The sequence below is a fragment of the Anopheles stephensi genome, chromosome 3, assembly GCF_013141755.1.
Source record: "Anopheles stephensi strain Indian chromosome 3, UCI_ANSTEP_V1.0, whole genome shotgun sequence".
Taxonomy (NCBI): domain Eukaryota; kingdom Metazoa; phylum Arthropoda; class Insecta; order Diptera; family Culicidae; genus Anopheles; species Anopheles stephensi.
In genome coordinates, this window is record NC_050203.1 from 82,806,304 (window position 1) to 82,833,217 (window position 26,914).

The 26,914-nt window shown below is 47.0% G+C and overlaps 1 protein-coding gene across 8 annotated transcripts in view; it reads right to left on the reverse strand.

Moving 5' to 3' along the window:
- Positions 1 to 1,750: 1,750 nt before the first annotated feature.
- Positions 1,751 to 26,914, reverse strand: part of LOC118513716 (NPC intracellular cholesterol transporter 1-like) — a 42,616-nt gene continuing 17,452 nt past the window's right edge. For 4 of the 8 annotated variants that reach the window (XM_036059851.1, XM_036059852.1, XM_036059853.1 and 1 more), the window contains exons 3-10: positions 21,073 to 21,291; positions 18,908 to 19,417; positions 18,592 to 18,808; positions 16,092 to 16,232; positions 15,231 to 15,416; positions 13,293 to 15,140; positions 12,344 to 13,219; positions 1,751 to 6,001 (exon numbers count right to left, since the gene is read on the reverse strand). In XM_036059851.1, coding sequence (XP_035915744.1) covers positions 5,112 to 6,001; positions 12,344 to 13,219; positions 13,293 to 15,140; positions 15,231 to 15,416; positions 16,092 to 16,232; positions 18,592 to 18,808; positions 18,908 to 19,417; positions 21,073 to 21,291 — 4,887 coding nt within the window. In that variant the 3' untranslated portion in view covers positions 1,751 to 5,111. Of the gene's footprint in view, positions 6,002 to 7,693; positions 8,126 to 9,207; positions 10,122 to 12,343; positions 13,220 to 13,292; positions 15,141 to 15,230; positions 15,417 to 16,091; positions 16,233 to 18,591; positions 18,809 to 18,907; positions 19,418 to 21,072; positions 21,292 to 26,914 lie in introns of those variants that run through there. The other 4 variants (XM_036059858.1, XM_036059857.1, XM_036059855.1 and 1 more) reach the window with 4 other exon arrangements.

The window sequence follows — 26,914 nt, forward strand, 5'->3', positions numbered from 1 at the left end:
CCGGAAATTGGTTACGCACTTTGGTGCCTCCCCACTCCGTCGGAAGAATTAGGCGAAATCAAGCCAAGCAAGAACCACGGTTAGATACTTCTCCTGGTTATCCAGGAAAAAAGGTTAATCGTCTGATCGAGCTACGGCATTCCCGTTGTCCACGCCGAGTTAGTGTAGTGCGAGTCCGCCGCTAAAAACTTCTCCTGGTTTTCCAGGAAAAAAGGTTAGCCGTCTGATTCAAGCAACTCTGACAAGGCCAGGAATCTGCGCGGAGATCTCCGAATCGACCATTCCTTCGCGTGGTCGGTTCAACAACAGTTCGTTATTTAACTAACAGTACCCCAAAATTTGTATATAAAGAATCAACTTATTCAAGAAGACACAATTCTTAACCGGCGAACCGAACACTTCGTAAGAGTTTCAGGGTTCTTTTCAGGCACGAGATCCGAAATAATCCTTCCCTCCGGAGAACGGATTAGACCCCTCAGCGGTGTCTACCACTCCGACGGAAATTACTAGGAATCGTGACTGTGAGAACCCTCCGGAAATCTCCCCTTGCTCCCCTCCGAAGACCGGATCCGACACCTCAGCGATGTCTACCACTTCTTCGGAAGCTAGGAGAGAAGCCAGTGTCCAGGCGTTGGTCAGCGGAAGATTCGACCTCATCCTCCCTACGGAGTTCGGGCCGGTGCTCTAGTAGTACCAACTGCTCCGTCGGAGGAATTGGAAGAATCGCGACCGCCCCTCCCATCAGGTCCACTTTTGGAGGATCGCCCGGTAATCCGGGAATGAAGCCACTTGTCTGACCTGTGCGAGGTACGTTGCATCCGTCGATTCAACGCCCGAAGGAAGGTGCGCGACTCCTTTTCCGAATCGGCCATACCTTCGCGTGGCCGGTTCACCAACGGGGACGTTCTACGTCCATTGTTGTTCCCGTAGCAACAACAATGTGAGTACTGGGGCTGTAGACGTTCTGTATAGTCCCAGCTTCGTCCGTCGCGACAGGTATTTTTAGTGGAGAAGTTTCGTCAGGCTGTAGTTTGTTCGTAGAGTACATCATACAGGATGTCTTCGTCACTTATCGAACAGTTCCGTTGTGGGATGGCCGTTTGTTGTCGGCTTTCTCACTGTTACATCAATACCTAAATTTGTCAGGGTGCTGATCTTGACCCAAACTAGGCGATGTTTTGCAGAACTTCGAACAACTTTATGGGAGAGCTTGAAGGCAGGATTTAGACAGAATTGCAAAAGGTGATCCTGGAAGATACCAACACTAGAAGTGCCTTCTTTAGCGCCTGGTTGAAGAGAAGACAAGCAGGCCAATCTTCTTGACGCAGAGTCTAGGTGAAGTCTCTTGAGAAACTCTTGAGAATTCGTTCTTGTCGTAATAACATGCCTGTGCGATCTTGTCCAAAGTTCCAATAAAGCTCTTGTGATATCCCGTGGATTCCCCGCTATCGCTTCCAACCTGGTCCGTATCTGGTCCTCTTTCTGATAGTTTCTGACTATCTCTTCGACGAATGGCCCAGATACGATTGGTCTTGTAGTATCTGGGAGAGAATCTTGTCGGTAGTCATCGATCAGCAACGAATGTTTTGAAGTTCCAGTGTTCTCCAGTTCTGCTCCCGGAATTTTCCATCACTTCAACTTTTAGTCCTTCGGTGCGTTTTAGTCACTCCAGCTGCTCCACGCTAACTGAGCGATGGCCTACGCCCATTTTCGGAATGTTCTTAGCTCCTGCAAGCGGACAAACCATATGCACAATTTTATTAACCTTTATTTATTTACTCCTTTAATTTACATTCGTCATCGCTTTCCCCTCTTGACATCTCTCTCACACACACACACACATCTTTTCACACAATATTTTCCCCTGTTTTATTCTTAGTTCTTTTTCTTTCTTTTTAAGAATGTATTGGGCATGATGCTGTTGCTCTATACACAAGCAGCAGTAGCAGCAAGAAATTATTACACCCAAAATAAAAGTGCCATACAGATTCAAAGATAATTTTTGCTGCAAAACAGACTTCCGGAAAACAAGGGGAAAGAAGCTTTGGTTTGCCCCCCTTTGCACCCTGTTTTGGCCCTCTAGAATGATAAATAAGCATTATTGTTTCCTAAACTGAGCAAACGTAAAGCACTTATCATCGTGGTAAGCTTACCCATGGCCGGGGATAAGTGTTTTGGGGTGCTTGTGTGTGAGAGAGTTAGTGTGTGTGTGTTACATATACATATATAATCACTGCAATAACTCATAAACCGGGTTTTTGAATGTTTGAATTAACGTTCGCCCTCACTTCGCCCGATCCATTTCCTCTATACCTGCCCCAAGTGTCTAACTATATTACACATTTCCACTTTACCGTCGCCTACACCTCGAAACACTTTCCTCCTATACAAATGTGTTGCGCCTCCTTCAACGCCGTTTCCCCTCCCACTGCCCTAACTCCAACTTCTCTTTTATACTGCGCAACTCTAGCTAACAAACTGAGAAAGAGAGAGAGAGAGAGAGTTTAACCGCACGCAAGAGAAAGGAAACAACATTATTGGCTGGAAGGAAAAAGTGGATTCCGTTACATCGATTACAAACAGGAACGAGCGATGGGCGTATTCAGCGGTATACACGTAACATGCTAACAGCTAAGACGGGACCGGGCTGTAGGGCGTCCTTGTAATGCCGCTGCCGTAACTGTCGTTTTTTAAAAAAAATCAGTGGACCCTAACTAAAATTACACTAACATTCATAATCATCTGAGACATGTATACTCGAGGGGGAGGGGTAATATTTTCTTCTCTCCTCTTTCTTTAAGCGCCACGCCTAACACCCATCGGCTGCACAGTCTAGTGTGCAGTCACGGAACGGAATGAGCGAAACGAATTTAAATTCTATCGTGCCATTAACGAAACATATTCTAAGCTGAACATACCCCTCGCCGCCGCCTATTTACTACACCCCAACCCCACCCAACCCCATCCCCCCTTCAGGCGTGCATTAGGCGAGAAAAGCGCGCATGGGCGTGGTGGTGGTGGTGTGTGCTTGCTTTAACAATAAAATAGTAAGGATGGACCAGTAATCTTAAACATCGATTAGGAAGGATAAGCGCAACTAACTGCCCTGCCTAGAGAATACTTTTTTTTTTTCTTTTGCTTTAGTAAAATATGGAATCACAAGAAGCTCTTTTAGTTTGGGAAGGCGGCGTACATGTATCCCACCCCCCCCCCCCCCACCGGAAACGGAACAGAACTAGCGTACCGACAAACACAATCATCCTTCGTGTCCACCTTCGTTTCGTTTCCCGTCACCACACAGTTTAGCGATATCCTAACGAGAGTTCGCGTCAAGATTGCAAGGCACCGGAAAATGTTGTCTATTTGCTGAGTTTGGAGTTGGGTGTGTGTGTGTGTGTGTTTGGAGATTGTAGGAACAGATGCGTACGTCAACGGACATACTGCCAATCAGACAATATTCGTGCTTCCTTTCCAAAACAGCGCGAAACTGTTTGGTAATGGGGTGCCCCGAAAATTACTCATACTACACCTTCCGGTACGGACAAATGAATCACAGTCACAGAGTCGGTTTTGCTGGTACATCCTTTCAACTCGCAACCGTCTTTCGGTTGGATTAAAAAACACTAGCAACAGCTGCTCTCTAGCTAGAGATAGAAAATAATTCATTAGATTGTGTGTCTTCCATTCCTTGAACTCCTGATACTCTCTTTGCCTAAACCAACGTACACACTCCGAGCTCCTCTCGGCGGACTCATATTCTACGCTCGCGCTATGTCTCTCTATAATACACCTGCGTTTGTATGCCTTTGTACATGCCACATCCGGTTTTTTCCCTCGAAAGATTAAGCTAGCTTCCCGCCCTTGCGCACAAGAGTGTATCCGAGTAGCTGTGTTTTTTTAGACATCAATTTCCTATTTTTGTTGCACATGTCTGCGTCTGCAGTCAAGCCAGTCAGCGAACCCCCCAAACCAACCATTATAAACATACGTTATCTACTTACTATACACATGCACCTAGCGCACCGCAGGAACACACCGCATCCGCTTCCATCATTCACTAGCCAACCCATCAACAACAGAGCACACTAAACAACCCGATAACAACCAACAAACAATATGCATCTCCATCCCATCCCTTCCTTTCTTCCTTCCATCCATTTCCGGCCGACACTATACTTTCCCGCAGTACGAACAACAGTTAAAACTTCGCACCCCACACTTCGCATCTCTGTTTTTCGTTTGCCGCCATTCTGGTTGGTTTTTTGGTGGTGTGCTTGATATAGCACAGATTATCTGCGCACTCCTTGTATCCCTTTCGTACGAGGACAAATATGATTATAGTTACAGGAATAGGAATATTCATCTGGACACACACACGCACACACAAATGTATACAAACTGGTACAATTCTTCTTCCATTTTCTTCCTTTTTAAGGTGATTATCCTGATACTCTGCTATTCAACCCTTTAGGCGTTTCGTTGTTGTTGGTGGCTACTTCTACACAAATATAGAAAACTATCTGTTGTTAGTGTTAGTAACTAGCTAGAACCGGTACCGGAATGGCAGGCAGCAAGAGCGCACCACCACCGACACGTCGGGTGGTTTTCCGTTACTTACTTTGAATTTGAAAGTGGATTTGATTAATGGCTTCTGGCGGCTTCTCTCTGCCGAGGGAAACCTCTTTTTTGGTCTGCAATGCAAGCTCTCTTCACCTCCAGACCAGAAGTGTGTGATTTTCCGCTACAGTATAGTGCCGAGCAGTACCCACATCTCATAGAGTTGGGGTACGGGAGACGGAAAAATAGGGCTGTTGTTCCCCATCTTTTTCTTGGCCGGTGGACAACCATTGCCCACATGTTTGAAACGATCGGACCGGTTTGTTTTCTTTAAACTGGCCCATTGCTTGCATACCTGTGGACAACTGCTTTATGTCCTAGGAAAACACGCTTGCTAAACCACTCGCTTTGCGATGGAATTATCCCTTTATACTAAACTATTTCCCTCGCACTCAAAGCCTCAATCCCTCTCTCATTGGGAAATGATCCTTTCTGCAATGATTTGTCATCGCGCTAATGCCCTGCTCCATTAGCCATTAGCCCACCAAGTCCACTTATCGTCCCCGTGGAACCATCGTCGACCGGGACGACGAAGACGAGGCGGACTTGATCGTCCTTCGATCTTCATTATCCATCATGACGGCTTCACTGTTGCTGTTGTATGTTTCAAGCGCTCCCTCTCCATGCTCCTTCACCCCATCCTCTTCCTCCTCCTGCTGCTCCTCCTCCTCACCATCTAAATCTTCCGAATCTTCTGCCACCACTAGCGGCGCTTTCGGGTGCTCGATTTCCGTCTGCGCATCCTTCGACCGGCTCTTGCGCAATCGATTCCGTTTGGCGGACGTTTTAGACGCTTTGGAAGTTTTCGACGACAGCGAGGAAGATGAGATGGATGACGAGGGGGAAAGCTTCGATGTTGGTGGTGCTGCTGCTGGTGGTGCCGCTGTAGATGCTGGTTTCGGTCCTCCGGTGGCGTCCTCTTTTAGAGATCCGTGCGGGGCGCACTGGATGCTGGGGGATGCTTGCTGCAGAAGAGGCTCGGTAAGCTCGTCCGTATCCTCACCCGGAGGAAGGTCGTGCTGGGCGTGGACCTCAAGGGTGGTGGTTGGTTGCCGTGCTCCGGTGTAGTTGCTGGGTCCTGCTGCTCCTCCGCCGGTTGCTGTTCGTCCGGCTCTTGCTGTTGGCCGGTTGTGTCCTCCTCGTCCTCTTTGGGTTTCCTGTTCCTGGCGAAGCACAGGATAGTGCGGCTGCTCCGCTCGCTGATGGTTGGCCGGCTCATCGTAGTCGTGGTGGTGGTTGTGGTCGGGAGATTGTCGCTCGTCATAGTACGCTGCATCCTGTTCCATATTCGGCTCCGAATCGATCTCATTAGCACCGGGGTGGTGTTGGTGTGTGCCATCGTTGGAGACATCGTTGTTGGAGCGTCTTCGGCGGTGCATCACGCCTATTGTTTGCGACCCCGATCGTAACCGATGAGAGAGAATGAGGGTAACATAAAATAAGAGTGTTAATAAAGTTTACTATAAACGTATACAACGTTGCATAGAGTGTAGAAGAAAGAAAGGAACACGTCACAAAGACTGTCACTGTACACAGCTAAGGCTAAGTAAAGCGTTCTATGATGAGGTCGATCTACAGGAAAATAAGGAAGGAGCGTACATGAGAGTAGCAACCCAACCGGACCAAAAACACAACAAACACAATTCCAAAAACCAAAAACCATTAATCCCAAGCTAAAACAAACACTATCAAGCGGAAAAAGTTATAAATAGCTAGTGTACATATGTTAGTATCGGTGTGTGTGTGGGAAAAGCCAAGCTTAAAAGGCATTCAGCAATAGCTAGAACGTTGAATTCAAACACAAGAAAACTTAAATAAATTAAAACAATTTAAAAATAGTTATAGTTATACCTAGCAAAAGCTTTTGTTTGTTTGTTCGTTTTTTTTTTAATCTGTCACCACGACACGCATGTTGAAGATGATGGTGTATTTTTGTACATTTCGATATGCTGGTTTAAATTGGCATTTTCTTTTGCTCGTGTGCAACGTTTTCCCTTTCGCCTGCTGCTGTTATGAATTACATATTTACACAATGTTTTGCAATCGATCGCGAGCCACCTAAACGACCACCAGTCGAATGGCGACCGATGCATTCCTGATCGGTGTTCCTCTAGCGGAGTGTGTGTATGTGTGCGTGGTGGAGGCGGCTCGTTTTGGTGGATTTTCACTAAAGAAAAAGCTCAATTAGGCATAGCTTGTAAACTAGAGAAATTGTCCGCTCTAGTGTGACACTAAAGTACAGTAGAGTAGCTGAGATGATGATCAGGTACAAGGTACAAACCTTTGCTTCACACTCTCTTTCCCTCTCTCTCACACACACACTCTAAACACTTAACTGCGACTTAACAATCTAAAAGGCACAATTAGGCACTCCAAATCCAAGTGATCAATTTCTTCGGGAGGCTTCCCGCAATCCATTACCATCAGGACGCACAAATTGCGTTACACCCATTCCTTACACAGTGAAAGGATAACAATATTTCACGGAAAAAGAACATATAAAGCGAAACAACAACCAAAAAAATGAGTAAAAGACTCGAAAAGGCCCCTCCCCCCTAGAATCTGTTGTGTGCAGCACTGTGGTCTGTCATTTTTATTGCACAGTGGGATTTTTGTATGGTCATAACTCGTTTGATATAAACATTGTGCATTGTTCCCTAATACTGTTACTGGACAGCGAGTAGAACATGATAATATACATTGTAACAAGTGATCTGAAATGTTGATATTCTTATTTTTGCTCCTTTTCGGAATATCTATGCCCGGTAACAAGTATCCATCGAACCAATGTTCCGTTACAGTCCGGGAACACCATTTATGTTGTAAGCCTGATTGGCCACTCCTAGCGAGAACAAAAATTAGTACGTAGCTCCAGTAAGCCAATATAAATGGTCAGGATAGAGGGAGGGGAATTTCATCGAATAATAAGCAATAATTCATTCAACCTTATTCAACCATTTTTGACCACACTGAAAGCACACTGTGAAGCTTTCGCAACGTGTTCTGCAGATTGCAAACATTTAGGCGTAAATCCTACAGTACCTAAAAAATTTTGTCAGGGGAGGGCCTTCTCGAGTCTTTTGCCAAAAAATGTTACTAAAACAATAAATAAAAAAACTGATTTTTGGGGGTATTTTAGCAACACATTAACGCGAAAGAAATTAATATTGCAGTTCTGATTGTGCAAACTAAACACTTATAGAAGGCAAGGAACACATAGAAAAGATTTGAAAAAATAAATGAAACAAACTCAAATAAAGGACTCGTAGGTCAGCTTGAAACATTCCACACTGACTTGGAAAGAAAGCATCTCACAAAAGGAAAGAAGGATGATAGGTGAGGCACTCTATTAGTACACACACACACACATACATGGACACAGATACAAAAAAGGATATATAAAAAAAAGAAACGGAAAACGAACACAACCGATTAAAAAAAATACTTAGTAACCGTGTATATCGGCCTCAATTCGCTCAAACATAAATATTCTTTCATCCCGGTGCAGCTGTGGCGCATACACACACACGTCCGCAATGTACGATGCCAGGGAGAAGAGAACGAACGAGCACAAGGAGTTCCAGAAAGAAAAAAAAAGAACGAAACGAAACAGCAAAACGGTAGGAAAAAAGAGATTAGTTATTTGGCTTTACTACACCTCTATTTTGGTAGGTGTTTATGGTGCATAAATCAACTCGATTTGATAGTGCAGAGTAGTGCTTATGGCAAAGGCGCAGCAGTAATATAACAAAGAAAAATAGCCATTTAGGCCGACACTAATGTACCTACTACTAAACGTTCAACGGACAAAAAAACACACAGTAAAAATAATAGCAGTGACAGCAGTTGGGTTTGATTGCCGCGATAGTAACGCATGATTCCGCCAGAGGGCGCCTCAAGAGAAAAGGTGTAATGAGAGACTTCTCCTAAGTGGTCGAAGCACTTGAATTAGTAAATAAATCGGTAAGTGTAGCAGAGTCACTTATTTTTTGTGACTTGTTGCGAAACTCAGAATATGCTGTAGAATTTCTTCCACTCAGATAATGATAAATTGACAGTTAGAATCCTAAAAATATAATGTCACTGCTATTATCACTGAAGAAAAGTTTTGTAGTTTGCGTGAGATGCTCAAATGGATGTGTGGCGTTGTGTGGCATGTAGTTTTGAAATGGCATTATAATGCTTTCTACCACCAGCCAAAGACTGGCATTAAGTCACCAGAATTAAGGAAGCTATCAGGACGAAATCTTTGGCTTTTTATGGTTTCATTTTGCGGCTAGAGCACGCTTCGTTGCATTTTAACTGCATGCAACGCTCTGTAATTTTGTATGACTCTTATAATGTTGTATGACGATGATTAAAAATGTATAATAAATCAAATACAAATACTACATCTGCAACCATAAAACATTTACATAAACGCAAAATAAAAAACAAAAGAAAGGAAATAAAGAAGCGAAACTAAAGAGGAAAACCACACCATCTAGCAAATAAAATCTAAAACAAAAACTAGAAACAAGCAACACAAGACAGAGAAAAGAAAAGAAAAACATAAATTGTGATCGTATAAATCGCATACTCACACAATCCCATAGCAAAAACAAAAGCCCAAAAATTTAATCGAAAAGCAAATCATTTTTCAAACACAAAAGCACTTGCAGCAGCGGGCAGAAAATAGCGCGTTAAATCACACTCCAGCACACAGTTTTAGAGAGCAAAACGGGAAGCACATTACTACAGCTTTTTACAAACAGCAGCATCATCATGCACCTGACTGCCGGTAACATCGCTCATCGGTAGCGTAACGTTCAGGCAGTACTCCGCATTAGAATAGTACGTATTTTCGCCCGGCAATTTGGTGCGTTTGCCAGCCGTTGCTGCGCGACGCTGCTTGCGCCAACGTTGCCACCGATGTTCGATGCAACCGCACAGCGCGACCTCTGCGGCAGTTTTGTCGACCGTCCGAGCGAAGGACGACTCAGTGGCAATGGATGAGGATGCATGCGACGGTGCTGAGACTGCTGCTGCTGCGCTCGAGGAGGACGGGACAAGCTTAAAGCTGCTTGATTTGCATCATGCCGTGTGTTGCGAGCAGCAGCAGCAATCCCGACCATTACGGCAGCGTGGAGGACCGCGCCTTCCAGTGCTGCGGTTAAGTATCGTGCGAAAGCAGTGCAAGGGTGAGATGGGTGATGGTGATGGTGGTAGTTGGGAGATGCTAGATGAGGATGCGTTAAAAAATGCAGTTGGAGGTGCCACTACACACGAACAACCACGAGCATCGCGACGTCCACTACAACAGCAACAGCAACCAGAGCCGTCCGCCAGACCGGCGCTAGACTGATGCTGATGGTGGTGGTGTTGATGGTGGTGGTGGGGATGATGGTGCACAACAACGCTTGTTCGATTGGGTTTGCTTACGGTTGTCGAGAGGGACGTTTCCTGGGTTTCCTGCATCGCCTGCCGCCGGTGATTGGCCAGTTTGACTTTGTTGATAGGGGCGCCTGCATTAGGTACGCAATTCGATACGATTTCCCATGTGTGTATGTGTGTTGTGTGTGTTAAAACCACATTTTTGTTGAATCGTTTTTTGGGGGTGGGGTGGGGATGAATCGAATGGGCACATTATCGTTGCAACGAGATACAAGAAACGCATGGATGAAGAACGCAGGGTACGCAGGGTTTTTCGATTGGTTTCGATTAATTGGCCCAGTTGAAACGTAAACGAACGTTTGGTTTTGTTATTTCGATTGGATGAGGAAGAGAAGAAAAACGAAGAGAAAAAATACGGTTCAGGATTAATAAATTTTGGCTACTAAACGTGCGGTTTGCAAATGACGGTTTATACAGATGGATGGTTTGATTTTTACTTTTGCTAAGACAAACAACATAGATAATGTGTACCTCTTTAGTTTTACTTCCTACTAACTACGGGGACAAACAGGGACATGTGTTCGCGGCGGTGGATCGACAAATAATGCTGTGTTCAATTTTGCCTCACTAAAGTTAGGATTTTCTGAAAACAGCGCATTAATTTAGAGGGTTTCACAGGCCAGTTCAACAGTGTAACACGCTAATTCCATGTGTGTACTCTCTCCCTGCGAACGGTCATCTGCTATACGCTGATGATCTCAAAATTTACCTTCCCGTGAGTTCGTTAGCTGATTGTCGTTCTCTGCAAGTTTTTCTTTACAGTTTTTCCGCTTGGTGTTGTAATAACGATCTGGTGTTATGTCTCGATAAATGTTGCGTCATTTCGTTCGGAAGATCCCTTAAGTTCCACCTCAGCTACACCCTTCATGCGGTTCGACCACAACGGCCAGACAGGAGAGTGTGCAGCGAAGATTCACCCGCACAGCTATTCTTCGCTTCCTTACTGGGTCTCAAATCCCCATCATACCCCTGTGTTCGCTGTCGGCTTCTAGGGTTTGACTCCATTGCTCCAAACTCCAAAAATGTCCAAACTCGACATTCCCACTTCTTGTCTTGCTTCATTGCCAGCCTCCTCTCCCATGAGCTAGATGTTCCATCCCTTCTATCAGTTATCCCTCTCTACGCCCCACATCCCCCTATCTACGCGACAGACCTCCTTTATACATTCCATCCCGCCATACGCGTTACGGTTCAAATGAACCTCTTCTTAGAGCGCTCGCGAACTTCAATAATTCGTTCTCGCCTACGTGAGTCCTCGTCCTTGCGTCTACCTTAGTGTTTTGTGTATTTTGTTGACTTTCTACTGTTTATTTCCTTATATTCCTTAGTTATTCAGTAAATTTGTGACACCCTTGCGACAGACAAATAATGTAAATAAACAAATAAATCGTTGAGAGATTGTGTGTTACGCTGTTGAACTGGCCTCTGAGTAACCCTGTAATTTTGTGAATTTAAAATTAATGCACTAGTGACACCAAATCTGAACTGTGAGGTTAAACTAAGCGGCATCATCTGCATTTTCCTAGCTCTAAATCATGCACCTCACTTCCAACAGAATTGATGCAATACACCAGACACAGGGTTGTGTGTTAGAAACGATGTGGTTTAACAAAATGATCAACACAAGACGATGAGGAGACGGTTCGGCGAGGTGAACTACCTTCGGGTCGAGAGCTTCACCAACTCCTTTTTCGCAAATGAATTTTGCAAAAGAAAAAAAAGTCCACGAACATTGAACATTGATGAAGTTTATGGCATGAAAAGGCCTGATTGAGAAGAGCTGTTTGCTGATGATGATGAGGCATCATAAGCTTTAATGAAAATCGTGCAATAATTATTTGCAGCAAAATTCGGACGCGTTTTGCACGGTATGAACAAACAAAACTGCACACACACACGCACGCACACGCACAAAGGATATGAAAATAGGCAAAACGACCTTACGAGTTCGTCTGTATTAGGTGCGTCTTGGGGAATGATATAGTGAAAGCAACAGGTCCACCGGGGGTGAATCTTATATATTGAATAGCTTTTCAGGAGCCAGGGAGATGCGATAAGAACGGAAATATCAAATGAATGCTCTATGTGTATGGCGTAAACGTGAGCGTTAAAAGACGGGCTAAAACGAAACAGCTTCAAAGACGCTGCATAAGCGAAAGGGAATGGAAGCGCAACAGCTTCGCAAATAACTGACTTGGCCGTACGCAACGGAAATAAAAGGTGTTTCGGGAAGTACAACAAACGAACAGAATAAAGTCACACACACACAGTCACGTCCATCTCATCAACTCACCGATATAGCTTAGAAGCACCGGCAGGAACACGAGCCCGTGGGCGGCACCGTACAGCACAATGCCCAGGTACATCCGGAAGTAGAACACCTGGAAGATTTGGCTGTGGGCAAAACCGAGCACCAGGATGCCGCCGAACTTGGTGAGCGTGATGCCGGAAAAGACGGAGCTACCCATCTTGGTGAGCGCATCGGCCGCCCGCTTTTCGCGCGTTTCCTCCACCGACATGGAGAAGCTGTGCACCAGATGGGAGCAGAACTCGACGCTGATGCCAACCGCCATTACGAGATTCACGAGCGAGACGGCATTCAGCGAAATGTTCCAGTGGTACATCAGCCCACCGATGTTGATCACGATCATCGTTATCGTGATCACTACCACCAGCGACGAATGGATGTCGAAGCCCATCAGCAGGAACGTTACGATGAAGATTGCCAGCACCGAGATGCCCATGCTCTTGAGCGTGTCGGGCCACATCGTCAGATACTGTTCGTAAAACACGTAAAACACCGAGTACGGGAACACCTCGATCTGCTGAATGTCCGCCTCGCTGCGGCCCTGCAGCCGAAGCTTCGCCTGTATCGTGCTGGTAATGTTGGCCGAAATTTTACGCGCCGAACGTAACGCTTCGTAGTAGTCGGAGGACGATTTCAGGATCGTGTGGTAAGCCATAAAGTAGGATGCGCCGACGTCGTTGTACAGGGGGGACAGTCCGTCCGGCTGGTACTTTACTCCGCTACCGTACGCCGCGTGACCCGCCTTGGCGCACGCTTCGTCCGGATTGTCCTCGAGGAAGAAGGACACGTATTGCCGGAAGCTGTCCTCTACCGGGCGCTTTTCAGGGGTTAGCGTAATGTTGCACATACCACAGGCACTCTCTGTCGGATTAGAAATCACATTTAGCGAGAGACTGCTGGCGCTAAGGGGGGTGGGTTGGGCTCATATACTTACTTTGATGTGGGCAGAAGCTTCCATTCGTCCACTGTTTGCAGCAGCCGGGCGCTCCGGACCAGTCGATGTAGTCATCCAACCACGAAGATGCCGGCCGTGCCAGATAGCTCGACTGGGGCTGCTTGCTCGCAATATACACCTGCGTCGACAAGCTGTCCAGATTACAGTACTGTCCACCACAGATCAAGTTCTGATCGTGCATCGTCGAGTAGTTCAGTCCGTTCTTCACCACAAAGTATACCGGCGGCCCGATGCTCAGGTACTGCTGCAGGTAGCGGAAGTATTTCAGCACGAAGCTATCGCCCGGCATGGACAGCTCCTGGTCCAGCCCGATGTCGATGTGCGGGGCGACGGCAATGCTCGAGCAAAGCCAGCCGAAGAACACAATCATCACAGCCACCCGGACCGGCTTGCGCATCACGAACGGCACGTAGATGCTCTTGAAGAACTTGTACAGCAATCCCTCGCCGATGCTGCCCGGCATATCCTTCTTCGAGCCGCGCAGGAAGCACAGCACATCGAGCCGATTGTCCGCCTGGCGGATCGTATCGAGCGCCAGCAGACTGACGAAGCAGGTGATCTGCAGGACAAAGTCGATCAGCAGCGCCATACCAGCGTACAGGGCGAACGCACGCACGGCCGGCATGTCGGACAATCCGCCCAGGAAGAAGCAACAGCTCTCGCTGACCGATGTCAACAGAATCGATGGTCCCACGCGTCCCAAAATCCGCCCGATGTGTTCGGCATGCGTTTCGGTTGGTTTTTTCGTATCACGCTGGTGAGTTTGCACCAGAATGAAAATGTTGTCCACACCGACCGCCAGCACCAGGAAGGGAATCACCTCCACGATGATCAACGTTGCCGGTACGCCAATGTAGCCGAAAATGCCGACCGATGCGACTACCGACGCTAGCACGATCGCAACACCGCCCAAACCGAGCGTCACCTTCGAATCGATCAATGCCCGCCGCCACTGGTTCACGTGCCCCAGCGAGATGGCGATGTACGCGAACATGATGATGTACGACACCAGGATGGTCGACACGTCCGACTGTGATTCGCGCGCCAGCTCATCCTCGATCGAGCGCTCGGACGTGAAGGCAATGCTCATGTTCTCGCGCGTCCAGTTCTTCATGAACGCCACGTACTCCGTTTCCCAGGCCAGTGCCGACTGAAGCTTATTCTTGTCGTGGTAGTTACGCACCAGGAACGTCAGGATGACGGCGTTCGCCTCCGCGTAGCTAGCCTTCTCGTCGGGTGTTTTGGGCTGAGGAATACCGCCCAGTGCGATGGCCGGATCGATCGGTCCACCGTACGGTGCCAGGCAGCCAGGGTTGTAGTAGTTGCCAAAGCACTGGATCAGCTTGTCCAGATAATTGATCACGAAGCCCTGTGCGTCCTCTTCCTCCTCATTGAAGTTATCCATATCGTCCGAGAAGTAGCCCCACAGCGACTGTACCACACACTCCTGCGCATCCTTCGGTCCACTGCTCGAGCTGAGCGGTGCAAAGCAAATGTCCTTCAGGCCGACCGTCTCATTGCTTCCGTCGTCCCGTACCGCCGCAAGCTTCTTGATTTGCTCCTGCAGCTCAAACACGTCCAGCAGAAACTGTCGATTGAAGACCGGCCCGAACTGGATCACACCGTTCGAGGTGTTGTGCATCACGTTGCTAAGGTTCTCCGCCTTGATGATAATCTGCTCGATGCGGTAGAATGGTTCAAAGTTGGAATCGAAGTACTCACGCTCAACGCGAGACCGTGAGTGGGGCGAAGCCCACAGTTCCACCGGATTGGTCGTGACACGCAGGAAGTTAATGCCCATACCCATTGCGACGATAAAGATAAGACCTGCGAAAGAATGGCGGGGGCCGATTTAGCTGCGTTCTTGGGACGAATTCTTCCCGTGAAAGTTCCCGCGCAAAACGAAACAAAACTTACCGCCCAGCAGCACCAGCCACGGATGTTTGGCACAGGTTGTTCCCCATGCGGTAAAGAAGTGTTCCAGCGCGGTTTCCGTTTTTGCGCCGAGCCGTTCGAAATAGCCCGACTCATCGTCATCCTCATCGGCTGCTCCAACACCGGACGGATGGGGCCGAAGTTCCTGTTCACCGTCCCAGGTGGCACCTAGATCGGGTGGAGAATTGCACATCAGTCGTTGTTGGCAAATTGTCGCATTGCTTAGTTGTTACATGAAAATGGTTTAATTATAGATACACATGCTCATACATTTGTTTCTATACAGATGGTACAAACACATAGAGTAATCGAGGCTAGAAGGAGAGGCGGTACAGTGCAGAGATATAGACGGACAGCTTCAACAGGACAGATGTATGTTTGGCTTTCGGTGTGTTTTAACCATTCGCTCCAAAAAAAAAAGCATCCAGAATTTAGTTACACACATACGTCACGTTGAGGATTCTCGTGAAAGTCGGAGGAAGTGAAAGTGTTACAGCGAAATGATGAAGAGGTTATGCATGGTCGTACAATTTCGACAGGGGAAGGTGCCATAACGTGGATAGGATTAACACACAAAGCACAGTTTCGTTAGCCTTGCCAGCCACAACAGGTATTAGACAAAATGGTGGATGAAGTGGACGATAAGATGGACGTGCGTGTAGCTTGAATGAACGTGTTTGCAAGATGGCGGTGAATGGTGGATGATGTGTGTGTGAGCACAATTTTGTGCAACATGTGGTGATGTTTAAGATGAGGGATGAACACACACACACAGAGACGCAATGATTAACCGATGATGACATACGAATAACGTGTATCCAACAAACCAGAACGAAAACCTACTCGATCGCTTTGACTGTAGGGGTGAGTCTTCCCGGTCCGTGCCCAGATCGCCACTGTTAGAGGAGAGACCACCGGCCAGCCTGCGGCCCACCGAGGACCGCAGGTCCGATGGTAGCGCGTCACCACTATTAACCAACAGCTCTAATAATGGAGCAGTAACCGAGCCGTGTCCCACCAAGTCGTAGTAGTAGCAGCAGTGTGTGTTTTTTTGGATTTTGGTTTTTGTGTAATGCGTGTTGTTGTTCGTGGGCAGGATATATTGCGGTTGACGTTCCACCAGGAAGAAGGTTCATATAATGTTGTTAAGTTTGACCATGAGTTCCGGATTCGTATTGGATGAAGATTTGGATGATATTTGGATAGTTGGATGGGGGGGATTTGTTGATTTGCCACAGTCCGCGTTTTGCATGTATTGGTTTTGGGTTTGATTTTGTTTTAGCATAACCGAAGAGAAAAAGGAAGAAAAAGAAAACGAAAACACGGTGCGATCAGTCAGATTGTTAATGGCTGTTATCCAATATCTCCAGGTCGTTTTGATTTATGCTCGTGTACATGGGGAAACCTTATACAGCGGATACAGCTTATGAGCTACGCTTTACCATCATTCTTTGGATGTTAGTTACACATTAAAAGTAGTGTTAGAGATTTAAATGCCTATTCTTATAGAAACTATATCGCCGATCTTCACACGACAGAACCAGGGGTTCAAAGCCCCTCCAGGACGCAGGATTGACGGGTAAAATCAAGCCATGGAAAGCTAGAAATGGCAGGCCGCGAGAGGCCTTTCGAGGTTTTAGTGCCACCGAAGAAGAAGAAGAACCACCATGACTTAGAGGAGCGACCCCCATTTAGGAGGATACACACGTCCACACGTGGCACGCTTCCATTCGCTCAGCAACACTAATGAGCCGAGAAGAATTTCCACGCAAGAGTGGGCTGGCCGTGGACTCCACCAACCACTCCTTGGTTCATGATGATGGCAGCGCAAAAAGCTGCTACCGAAAAACCCGATCGAAGGCGCGATAAAAATAACCCTCAATAATTATCCACCCTCCCCACCTTTCTGGGCTTTCTGTCGCTGCTTCCCTGCCCAATCGTTTGGTGGCAGCACTACAATCCATTCCGGTTTGGCTAGAGCGAAAAAAGAAGGGTTGATTCAAACAAACATCGTTATCTACATTTTATACGTCTCAAAGCCATTATATCTATGGAATTGGTGGTGGTGGTGGTGGTGGTGGACACTGGCGCATCCTTTTTGTCGCAATACAACGAAACTGCTTCACAACTAGCCTAGACACGCAACCCGCCTGAAACGGGTAACGCTTGACTGTTTATTCGCTTAAAAGGTAGTGAAGCTGACAGGAGCCTTTAATTAGGCAGGGTTTACCCAGTTCGAAAAGCAAGCGCGTTGTTCCCCCACGTTTTGCAAGTAGAACGTTCTTGATCCAACGCTGCTCGGTCGATCGAAACCGAAATGCATCATCACGGGCACGAGTTTCCAAAATCCAACCTTTATCTCATCTCATCTTCATCCAGCCATGCATGCGCGACGGAAGCCCCCGCTCGAGGTCAACCAATGTCACCCCGCCAAGCTGATAATAATCAATGTCCCGAGAAGTTCGGCGTGACGGCCGAACCAGCACTGACTTGTTGGTCGTTTCGTTGCCAACGTACAAGAACGATTCTACACAGTTTCTCCGCTCCGCATTCGATTTCTCGCGAATGTTTCATTCATAAGGCGATCATTCTCGGCCAGACAGATTTCGTCTGACCGTCGCTCTTGAACTCGCGAGTCGGGAGCCAATTTTGAATATTGATCATCGGAATCCGGTAAATGTATAATATGTGCGTTACCGTTGCAAATTATTACCATAGGCGCGGTTTTTTTTACCGACCAACGAAAATCGATAAAAACTCGTAGGAGGAGAGATAGATTGAAGGATCAGCATCGTTACGATTCAACTCGAGCACGGCCTTAAATCCTTTCGCTCTGCTGCTTTGCATTGCAATTCATGCAAAAGCCCAGTTTAACATTTGTGGGCACATTTCTTTGAGATGCTTTGGTAAATGGTGTCCTGTACGTCCTGTGTGCATATTTCACACAAGCATTGAGATTGAAAAGAAACGATAGTGTCTGTTCTCTACCAAGCAGAACAAGCGAATCATGCCTAAAATTGAAATTATATATACATGATAGAGTTCACACAAAAAACAAATGCCAAAGAGCATATTATTCAGCTTGCAACTGCTTCGATAGCTGATCGATTCCCATCCGCAAACTATATATCTTCACAAGAAGTTAGCATAGAGAGTGTGCTGTAGCTTTAGGCGAGAAGAAAATATTATTTAAAAACACACACACACACACTCCGGTGCCCAGCTCCACATTCGGTGTGTGATCTGTTGCTTCTGAGTAACATTTTCTTACTTAAGAAAAAAACCGAAAGCTAGGATTAGAACAAAGAGAGAAAAAAAGGGCCCATCGGTCGAGAACACTTACTTGCTCCACTGCCACTGCCGCTCGCGGCACCGGTGCTCGAATGGCAAAAGCAGGCACCAATCAAAAATAGGCCGCTGCACACGACAAACACCACGAACATGACGACCGCGTACCCGTCCATACCGTAGATGACGAAGGGTTGCGGAGGGCCTGGCGGAGGCGGTGGTTTGGGACAGGATGCTTCACAATCGACACACGAACAGGCCGGTGTATTTGCCTACAATGAACACACCAGAAGAAAAGAAAAACACACACACACACATTATTCAACACACAGTCTCCAACCAAATACCGAACAGATCAGCGAACAACTTACATCCAACTTTTCATTGCACGGAACGATGCGAGGATTCCACGGCAGATAACCGTCGATCGTTTCGTTGGGCGAGCTGTGCGCCACGTAATCGATCTGGAACGGTACGTACAGATTGTTCTCCGCGTCGCCCATATAGTGGAACCACTTCTTGGCACTGCACCGCGAAGCACCCCAATCGCCGCACATCAGATCGAGCGCTAGCTGACCGGTGGACGGGACCGACACCTGATTGCACGATGCGAACGTGCCGTTCAGGTACTGCTGCGTAATGTGGATATCGATTTTGGTAATGTATTCCTTCGGTGCGGGAGCGACCGTTGTGCCCGGCTGGTCCGGCTTTTCGCCGTCCTCCTTCGGTTCGACCTCCTCCGTCGATACCACCTTCATGAAGCTGGACTGCTGCGGGCTGCAGGTGAAGTCGCACATGTGCCGCACCAGGTTGGCCATGCAGGAGGGGCAACGGGCGAGAAAGTTGGCCGCGAGGGCCACATTTTTATTTAGCACTTCCACCTACGGGAAAGGAAAGAGAAAAGCACACAGATATAGTAGTAATCGTGTCTGAGGTTCTTCAATAATCCAACATCGGTTGGACTGCGCCCGTTTGTGGCCCCAAAATAGCAACCGATCGCTTTAAAAATTAAATCAATTTCGAGGACGTTAATCGATCTTGCAAAGGCAGATAATCAATTCTAGCGCGTTTGATGTCCCATCCAAGGACGTACCGACTTTCAAAACCGTTCGCACCGTTGCACTTTCGATGCTACAACAGATCTCCGAAATTTCGAGAACCCGGACATAGATTGGTCGTAAAGGAATAAAAATATCAGATCATTTTGTATACATTTTCGCACCCCTGAAGCAATGCATGCTCCCTAGAAACTGTTGGAGCGAAATGAAAATGAATGTAATTGAAGAGCATTCATCCATCAGTGCGCGCGTCAGCACTGATATACCGACAGACCCCTAATGGATGTCTGTAAAAATAGTTTATTCCCCCGGAAAACAGCAGGCCCTCAGGAAAGAGCTTAGGATAAACCATAGCGAAAAGTACACATTCTTCTGCAAACAGTGTGTCTCGCCTATTTTTCATGGATGGATAGCGTATCGGGAGTTCCTGGACATTCCAGCGCTTGAGTACGATCCAATATCTCAAGATCTGTTTCGCATAAAGCTGTGACCTTCCGTACGCACGCAAAAGCAAACCAATGAGCCACACAACCGGTTGGTCTGGGTTCGATTCTCTGGGTCATGTCGTAGGCAACCTTGATGCGTGTCGGTGCCCTCTCCCTCACACTAAACCTGCAAATATATCTCTGATTTTCCTACTGCCATGTCCGTCCGGATGGGTGCATCGTACCCGGGTGACCTTAAAACCTAATGCCACTAGAAGCTATCTACCCGCGGGCGTCACCTCCCCACGCCTGTGTATTACTTCAAGATTCTCAAACTCGTTGCGCTACTTTTAGACAGTGCGATGCACTTCCCCCTGCAATGAGACAATGGGTTACACTATTGTTGGCGTCCATTGGATGACACCAGCTCGTCAGATCATACGTGTCACTGTGTTGCGAAATTGCGAAACGTGCTTAGAATCTACACAGTCTTCAAAGTCCCACCTTCATCAAGATGATCCACACCAACAGCAGCCGTCGAAGAAGACAAATAAGCGAGGAATGCGCAGAATATCGCGCACTAATGAGACAATGTCAGCGAGCTGACACAGAAGAGGCCGGTGGGGGGTATTATGGCAACATTATGCTACGCATCGACGAAAATCGACACGCTCGGGTAGGCGAGTTGCGGAAATACGCAATTCTGGCGGAAGGGACGGAGCGCACCGTTTCGTCACTGTCAAGGTCAAGCGCGACCATCCACTACTACTAGCCAGCTGCTACACGCTCTCACTTACATCGTGAGTTGACGGGGATGAGATCACGGATCTTTTTTCGGTAGGGACACAGATACGACGCAAATTCTACGCATAGGTTGTGACAGTTCCAAAAGCTTTTTTCGAACTCCCACCACATCACGCGATCCATCTTTGGGGAATGTTTTGTTCTTGGTCGTTGCGTCACGATCACGGATCGCGGATTGTGTAGCCACAGCTTGGTATCCGGCTTTAGAATATACTCCTAGCTTAGCCTAGAGCTTCAACGTCTACTCACCTGTGCCGCATCACAGCACGTGTTGATGTTGCCCGCAGCGTCCTCAACCAGCAGATGTTTACACCACGTCTTCAACAGGTCCTTTGCCTTCGTGTCGATCGGTTTGGCCGTCCCATTGTACGGACAGTACTGAGCACGGTTGAGTGAGTCGATGTTGCAGATACCATACCACACACACTGACTGCCACCGTCATCTCCACCAATCGTCTGGGATTGCGTCTGAAAGGTGATGAAAAGGGAAAGAGAAGATGTTTTGTATTAGTTATTTGAGCAGAAGTGAAATATAGAAATGAAGTTGTACAGCTAACGTCTGTGACACAGTTCTCGACACACGCTCGGTGACGCCTCGCAAGATTAATGATTCAAGTTCAAGCACACCACGCGTTTTAATGACCATTTTCCTTCCTGTTACCTTCAGCTCAGTTGCAGTGCATGTCATCCGCCTCTATCTACTCTATGCTAGAGGCTGCCATCTTCAGAAAAGATTTTCTATTGCAATGACGCGACTGGCAAAAATCATCATGCCGACATTTTGGTGTTTCTCGTCGTCCGACATGAAAACCCCCTCCACGTTTGCCCTTTTTGCCAATGTCGCTACGAATGTTTTGCCAAAAATAATGAACACGGAACAGTGGCGTCGGTGACGGTCATTGGCAATTGCCTGTATGCCATTACGTGAACACTGTATTTTTGCGATTTAATAATTACGGAACATATACTAAGGGGCTAGATATAGCCACAAATAGATCGGAAGAGTCGGAATGATTGCGAGCATTTGCAACGAAATGTAGTTCAACTTTAGTGCACCGAAAAGCAAATAAATAAAATCAGCGACCTATTGCTGCGGCATCTATGCCCGTCTCGTTCTTCTCAATCTTAAATCTAATCCAAACCCCCCATCTTCCGCTTCCAAGTGCAGTGGGTACAGTAAACAGTAGTTGGCTAGCTATCAACGCGTGTCTCAAAATGGAAACTTCCCATAACCTGGCGCGCATGCACAATCCAGCTAATAAAATGTATCTACCGCTTCCCACAATTCATAATTCAATCACCTCTCCCAGACTGCTCCTACTGCTGATGACTCAAGTCACGATACTTTTCCCATCACCCTCGTATCTCTCGACCTGCCGGCCTTACGACAGATACGGTCAGTCACCGGGCACCATCGTTCGGACCGCCGGTGAATGATTAGCATCAAACTCAATTAACTCTCCTTCCCCATGGAAACTGAGTCGCTGTCCGGAGGTGCTTGCATCGAAGTCTCATTCCAGTCCGCCCAACAAAGGTTGAGAACCGTTCTAGAAGGAATCCTAATTACAAATCTACTTCTCACAGCAAAAACTACGAGGTTTGCTGTATGATATTCAAGTGAACGGGTAAAAGCGCATAAAAAAAGGTGGTTCTAAAATACCTGTATCTCACTTACAACAAGTGCGAGTGCGTTGAACATACAGGCTGACATAATCGCAGAGGTTCTCACTGGTTAGTTGTGCGGGTATAGGTAGTGATACGCCCGAAATGAGGGCACATTCTTGTGGCCATGAAGCTCCCAGCAGCACGGAGATCGGAATCGCGTTTAATTGAATTAACGTCTACGTCGGGAAAAGTCAATTGGACGAGACTTTGCCCGAATCAGATGCGTTTGCGGCTATTCTCACCCGCAGACAGGACACCCCGGCAATGTGCCGCGGATGCTGCTGGTTGCTTTACGGAGCAAAATCTCTTCCTTGTGCGAGGTTGACAAGTGTTTATTAGATCACGAGACCGGTACAAATTAGGGTGAGAAGCGTGCAGAGAGACCCTCAGCAAGAGCAATAGAGGTGGCTCGAAGTTGAAATTCCAAGAGATAGTTGCATCTTCAGAATTGGATGTCCCGCCGAACTTCCAACACGAGATCAAACGAATAATATTATTACCCAACCTTAATACAGATCTTCGTCCAAAGGTACAACAATGCACGCCATTGTTCTCAAACATTGTACAGCTCAGACACGATCGATTCTCAGTCTCGCACATGCTCGCGTGTCTTGCAGATTATTTTTAAACCTACCCCCCTGTAACAACGAGATTGTTTGGGTGAGAAGGTAAAAATACACCATAATCTGTTGTGTCTCTCGTCTGTACGGTACGGCGCCTAACCCTCTCCACGTCTTTGCCTCAAAATTCACTTTTGATGTTGTTTTGTAGCAGCTTCACTTTGCCAGATGTAAAACTGCGGTGCGACGCGTGGCACAATAGCGAATCGTTACATTGGGGGAAATTTAAAATCCCCCCCTCCTCCCTCTCTCTCTCTACCTTACTTTCGTGGATTGACAGGTTGCATTTATTATTGAAAATAATTGGTAACATCTTCGGTGCTAAAGGATCTCTCGACTGCCATAAAAACATCAGCTCGAAGCTATACAACGGCGAAAACAAAGTATCGAAAGGTGGAACCAGATCGCTCGTTGCGTCGTGTATCACCCCACTGCCACGACTGACTGCGAGCCGGTTTGTTTGGGCACGTGTTTTTAGGTGGAGATAAAACGTGGCTTCTTGATACGACCAGATTCACTTTTCCGACGACGTACGAAAGCCACCGCTTTGCAGCGGGCCGGCACAAAAACGTTAAACAAATGCATTTTTATTACGCCTTGATGAGAGAAGCAGGTGTGTCGGTTTTATAATGGTTTGCTTACTTTACGATTTCGCACATGGGTAAATGATAATCAGCAGCCGGGTAAGGCGTTAGACAAGGGGTTGCATTAACAGCCTGGACCTGGAGACTATTCAAAGTCAACTGAAAGACAAAGACCCAATACTAGAAGAGATTTCTTTAAAGTCTAACAACATGATAAAATATTTAAAAAAACGATTGCATACTTTCAGGCTCTTCGAATCAGAGACACTTACGTGTAGTTTCTATAAGCTCTACATACAATTCCAACCATCTCAAGAGTTACAAAATTCAACCTCTCTGTGGACGTTTCCCATCAACACTGACGACATATACACCAAGAGCCAGTCGCCTGATCATTGCACAGTGGTATCAACGTCAACCATCATTATTCCGCGTTCCGTAAAACGTTAAGTCATCGATACCGTGGTTGGCTTTCATACCGGTTTTTAGTTGTTTTTCTACTGACATACTGTTCGATCCCGAACTAAAATAACAACAACAGTGGATCCAGAGCACACAGGCACCAATAAGAACAATAACGAATCCACGCCACACGTGCCGCCGTTTCCATACTCGGCTTCCAAGAAGTCGAACCGTGTGGAGCGCTTTTGTCAAAGCGTTCCAGAAAGTGTGAGCTGCCGTGCGACGAGAAAGTGCTCGTCGCAGAAATTTAGAACACTCGGCTTCTTTTCCGAAAGCTATAAAAGAGGTGCTGATCGCAAAGCGCGGTCATTCTCGATCACACCGCGGAGGGAAGCCAAGCCAATCCAATCGGCTCTTTTCAGAGCCACCTAATAATTGAAAGAGAATATTGGTTTCAACAAAAAAAAAAAAAAAACACAACGTAGGCCGTCTTCGGACGTAACATTTGGTGCCGTGACCAGGATTGGCGGGCTTCAGCACTCCTGTGATCCGTGAGTAAAGTGCGTACGTATTTTTTCTCACGCGTTTCGTGTCGTCGCGCAAGTGCGTGCGTGTAACGATTAAGCGAGTTTGTGTCCTCGCGCGTGTACGGGTGTGATATACCACGAGTTCGTGTCCTCGTGTGTATATGTGCGACTCTCCGTGAGTGTGCTTCATCGTGCGTGTGTGTGTGACTTGTCACGAGTTCGTGTCCTCGTGCGAGTGCGTGCATTCTTTTATTCAGCGAGTTTGTGTCCTCGCTTGTGTGGCTAACCACGAGTTTTGTGTCCTCGTGTATGTGATTGTGTTACTCTCCGCGAGTTCGTGTCCTCGTGTGTGTGTGTGACTCTGCAGTTGTGTGTGATTCGCCGTGAGTTCGTGTCCTCGCGTGCGTGTGACTTTGCGCGAGTGTGTTTTCGCGCGCGTGTGTGGTTGCCGCGAGTTCGTGCCCTCGCGTGCCTGTGACTTTGCGTGTGAGTGTAGTTTTTAGTCCAAAATGACCAAGGCGGACAAGCTTAAGGCCAAGCAGGCCAAAAGGCGATCGCTGATTGAGTCTATGCGACGCTCACTGCAGTTCGCAGTGGATTACACCCCCGAGCTACAAGATCAAGTGCCTGATCGTCTTGCAAGATTGGTGAAGTGTTGGGAATGTTTCCAATCGATCCATGAAGAGTGTGAAGAGCTAGATGAATCGGAAAACGCTACCAGAAGCAACGATGATATCCTAGCGCAAACGGAAGATCTATTTTTCGAAACCAAGGCTGCGTTATCAAAGCTAGTGAAAAAGGAGAAAGAAGAGCAACCACGCTCAAAGCTCGTAAGCGTGAAACTACCCACTATATCGTTGCCGGTTTTTAGTGGCGAGGTAACGCAATGGTTGTTATTTCATGACACTTTTGTTTCTCTTGTGCACAACTGTGACGATATCGCACCTATACAAAAGTTTCATTACCTGCGCGCGTCATTGAAAGGGGAAGCGGCAGGAATAGTGCACCCAATTCCCATTTCTTCGGAAAATTATACTGTGGCATGGAAAGCTTTGCTTGACCGGTATGGTAACAAGCCGTATCTACGTAAAATGCACACGCGTGAATTATTTGGGTTGCCTTCCATGATCAATAGTGGTGCGCAAGAGCTTCGACAATTAGTGAGCAAATTCCAGCTGCATATTGACATTCTAAAACAGCTAGGAGAAACCGTTTCGGATGATAGTAGCATTATCATGGAAATTTTGGCCAGCAAGCTCGACAAGGCATCGTTGAAGGCTTGGGAAGAACACTACGCTCAGGAGGAAGCTTTGTTAACCTATCCTAGCATGACAGCATTTCTGCTTAAAAGAGCGCAAGCGAGTGAGTCTCTAGCGTTGCAGGTAGGAAATCGTGTTAGCTCTTCCAACGCAAAGGTACCAAACCAGAAAACATCTAAAAGGCTTAGTGTCAATGCTGCAAGCATGAAAGGGAACAATGTGGTTCCTTGTGTTTTGTGCTCTAAAGACCATTATTTATGGCAATGCCAAGCATTTCTGGATCTTAAGCCTAAGGATCGACAGAGTGCTGTTAATGGCAAAGAACTTTGTGGCAATTGCCTACAAAAGGGGCATTTTGCAAAATCATGCCGATCAAGATATACGTGCCCGCAATGCAAAAAGAAGCATCACACATTGCTACATTTCGTGGAAGATGCTAAACAGCCCTGTGAAAAAGGTTCGTCTGATTCGAGCATTATGGCAGCTGCGCATGTAAATAGTGTTGATCGTGTATCCAAAAACGTGTTGCTTTCAACTGTGTTGTTGGAAGTAAATGATGCATATGGACAAAGGCATCTCGTGCGTGCGCTGTTGGACAATGGTTCGCAACCTAACGCCATTAGTGAGTCGCTGTGTCAACAATTGCATTTGCCGCGGAAAAAAGTGAACATTTTGATCGTTGGTGTCGACGGAATAGAATCCAGTGCCAATCATGAAGTTCGTGCAAAGGTACAGTCGCGCGTTACCAACTATTCGGCGGAAATGGACTTCTTAGTGTTGCGAAAAGTGGCGTGTGATACTCCATCCCACGAAGTCCCAGTGCAAAAGTGGAATATACCTGCATCATATCCTCTCGCAGACCCGCATTTCTGCACGCCCGGTCGTATCGATATGATTATTGGAGCAGGGTATTTCTACTCACTATTGTGTGACGGTAGATATAGTCTACCAAACAAAGGCGTGCTGGTCGAAAGTGTTTTCGGCTGGATTATGACCGGTGACATTCCTGCTATATCGAGTGATGCGGTTCGGTG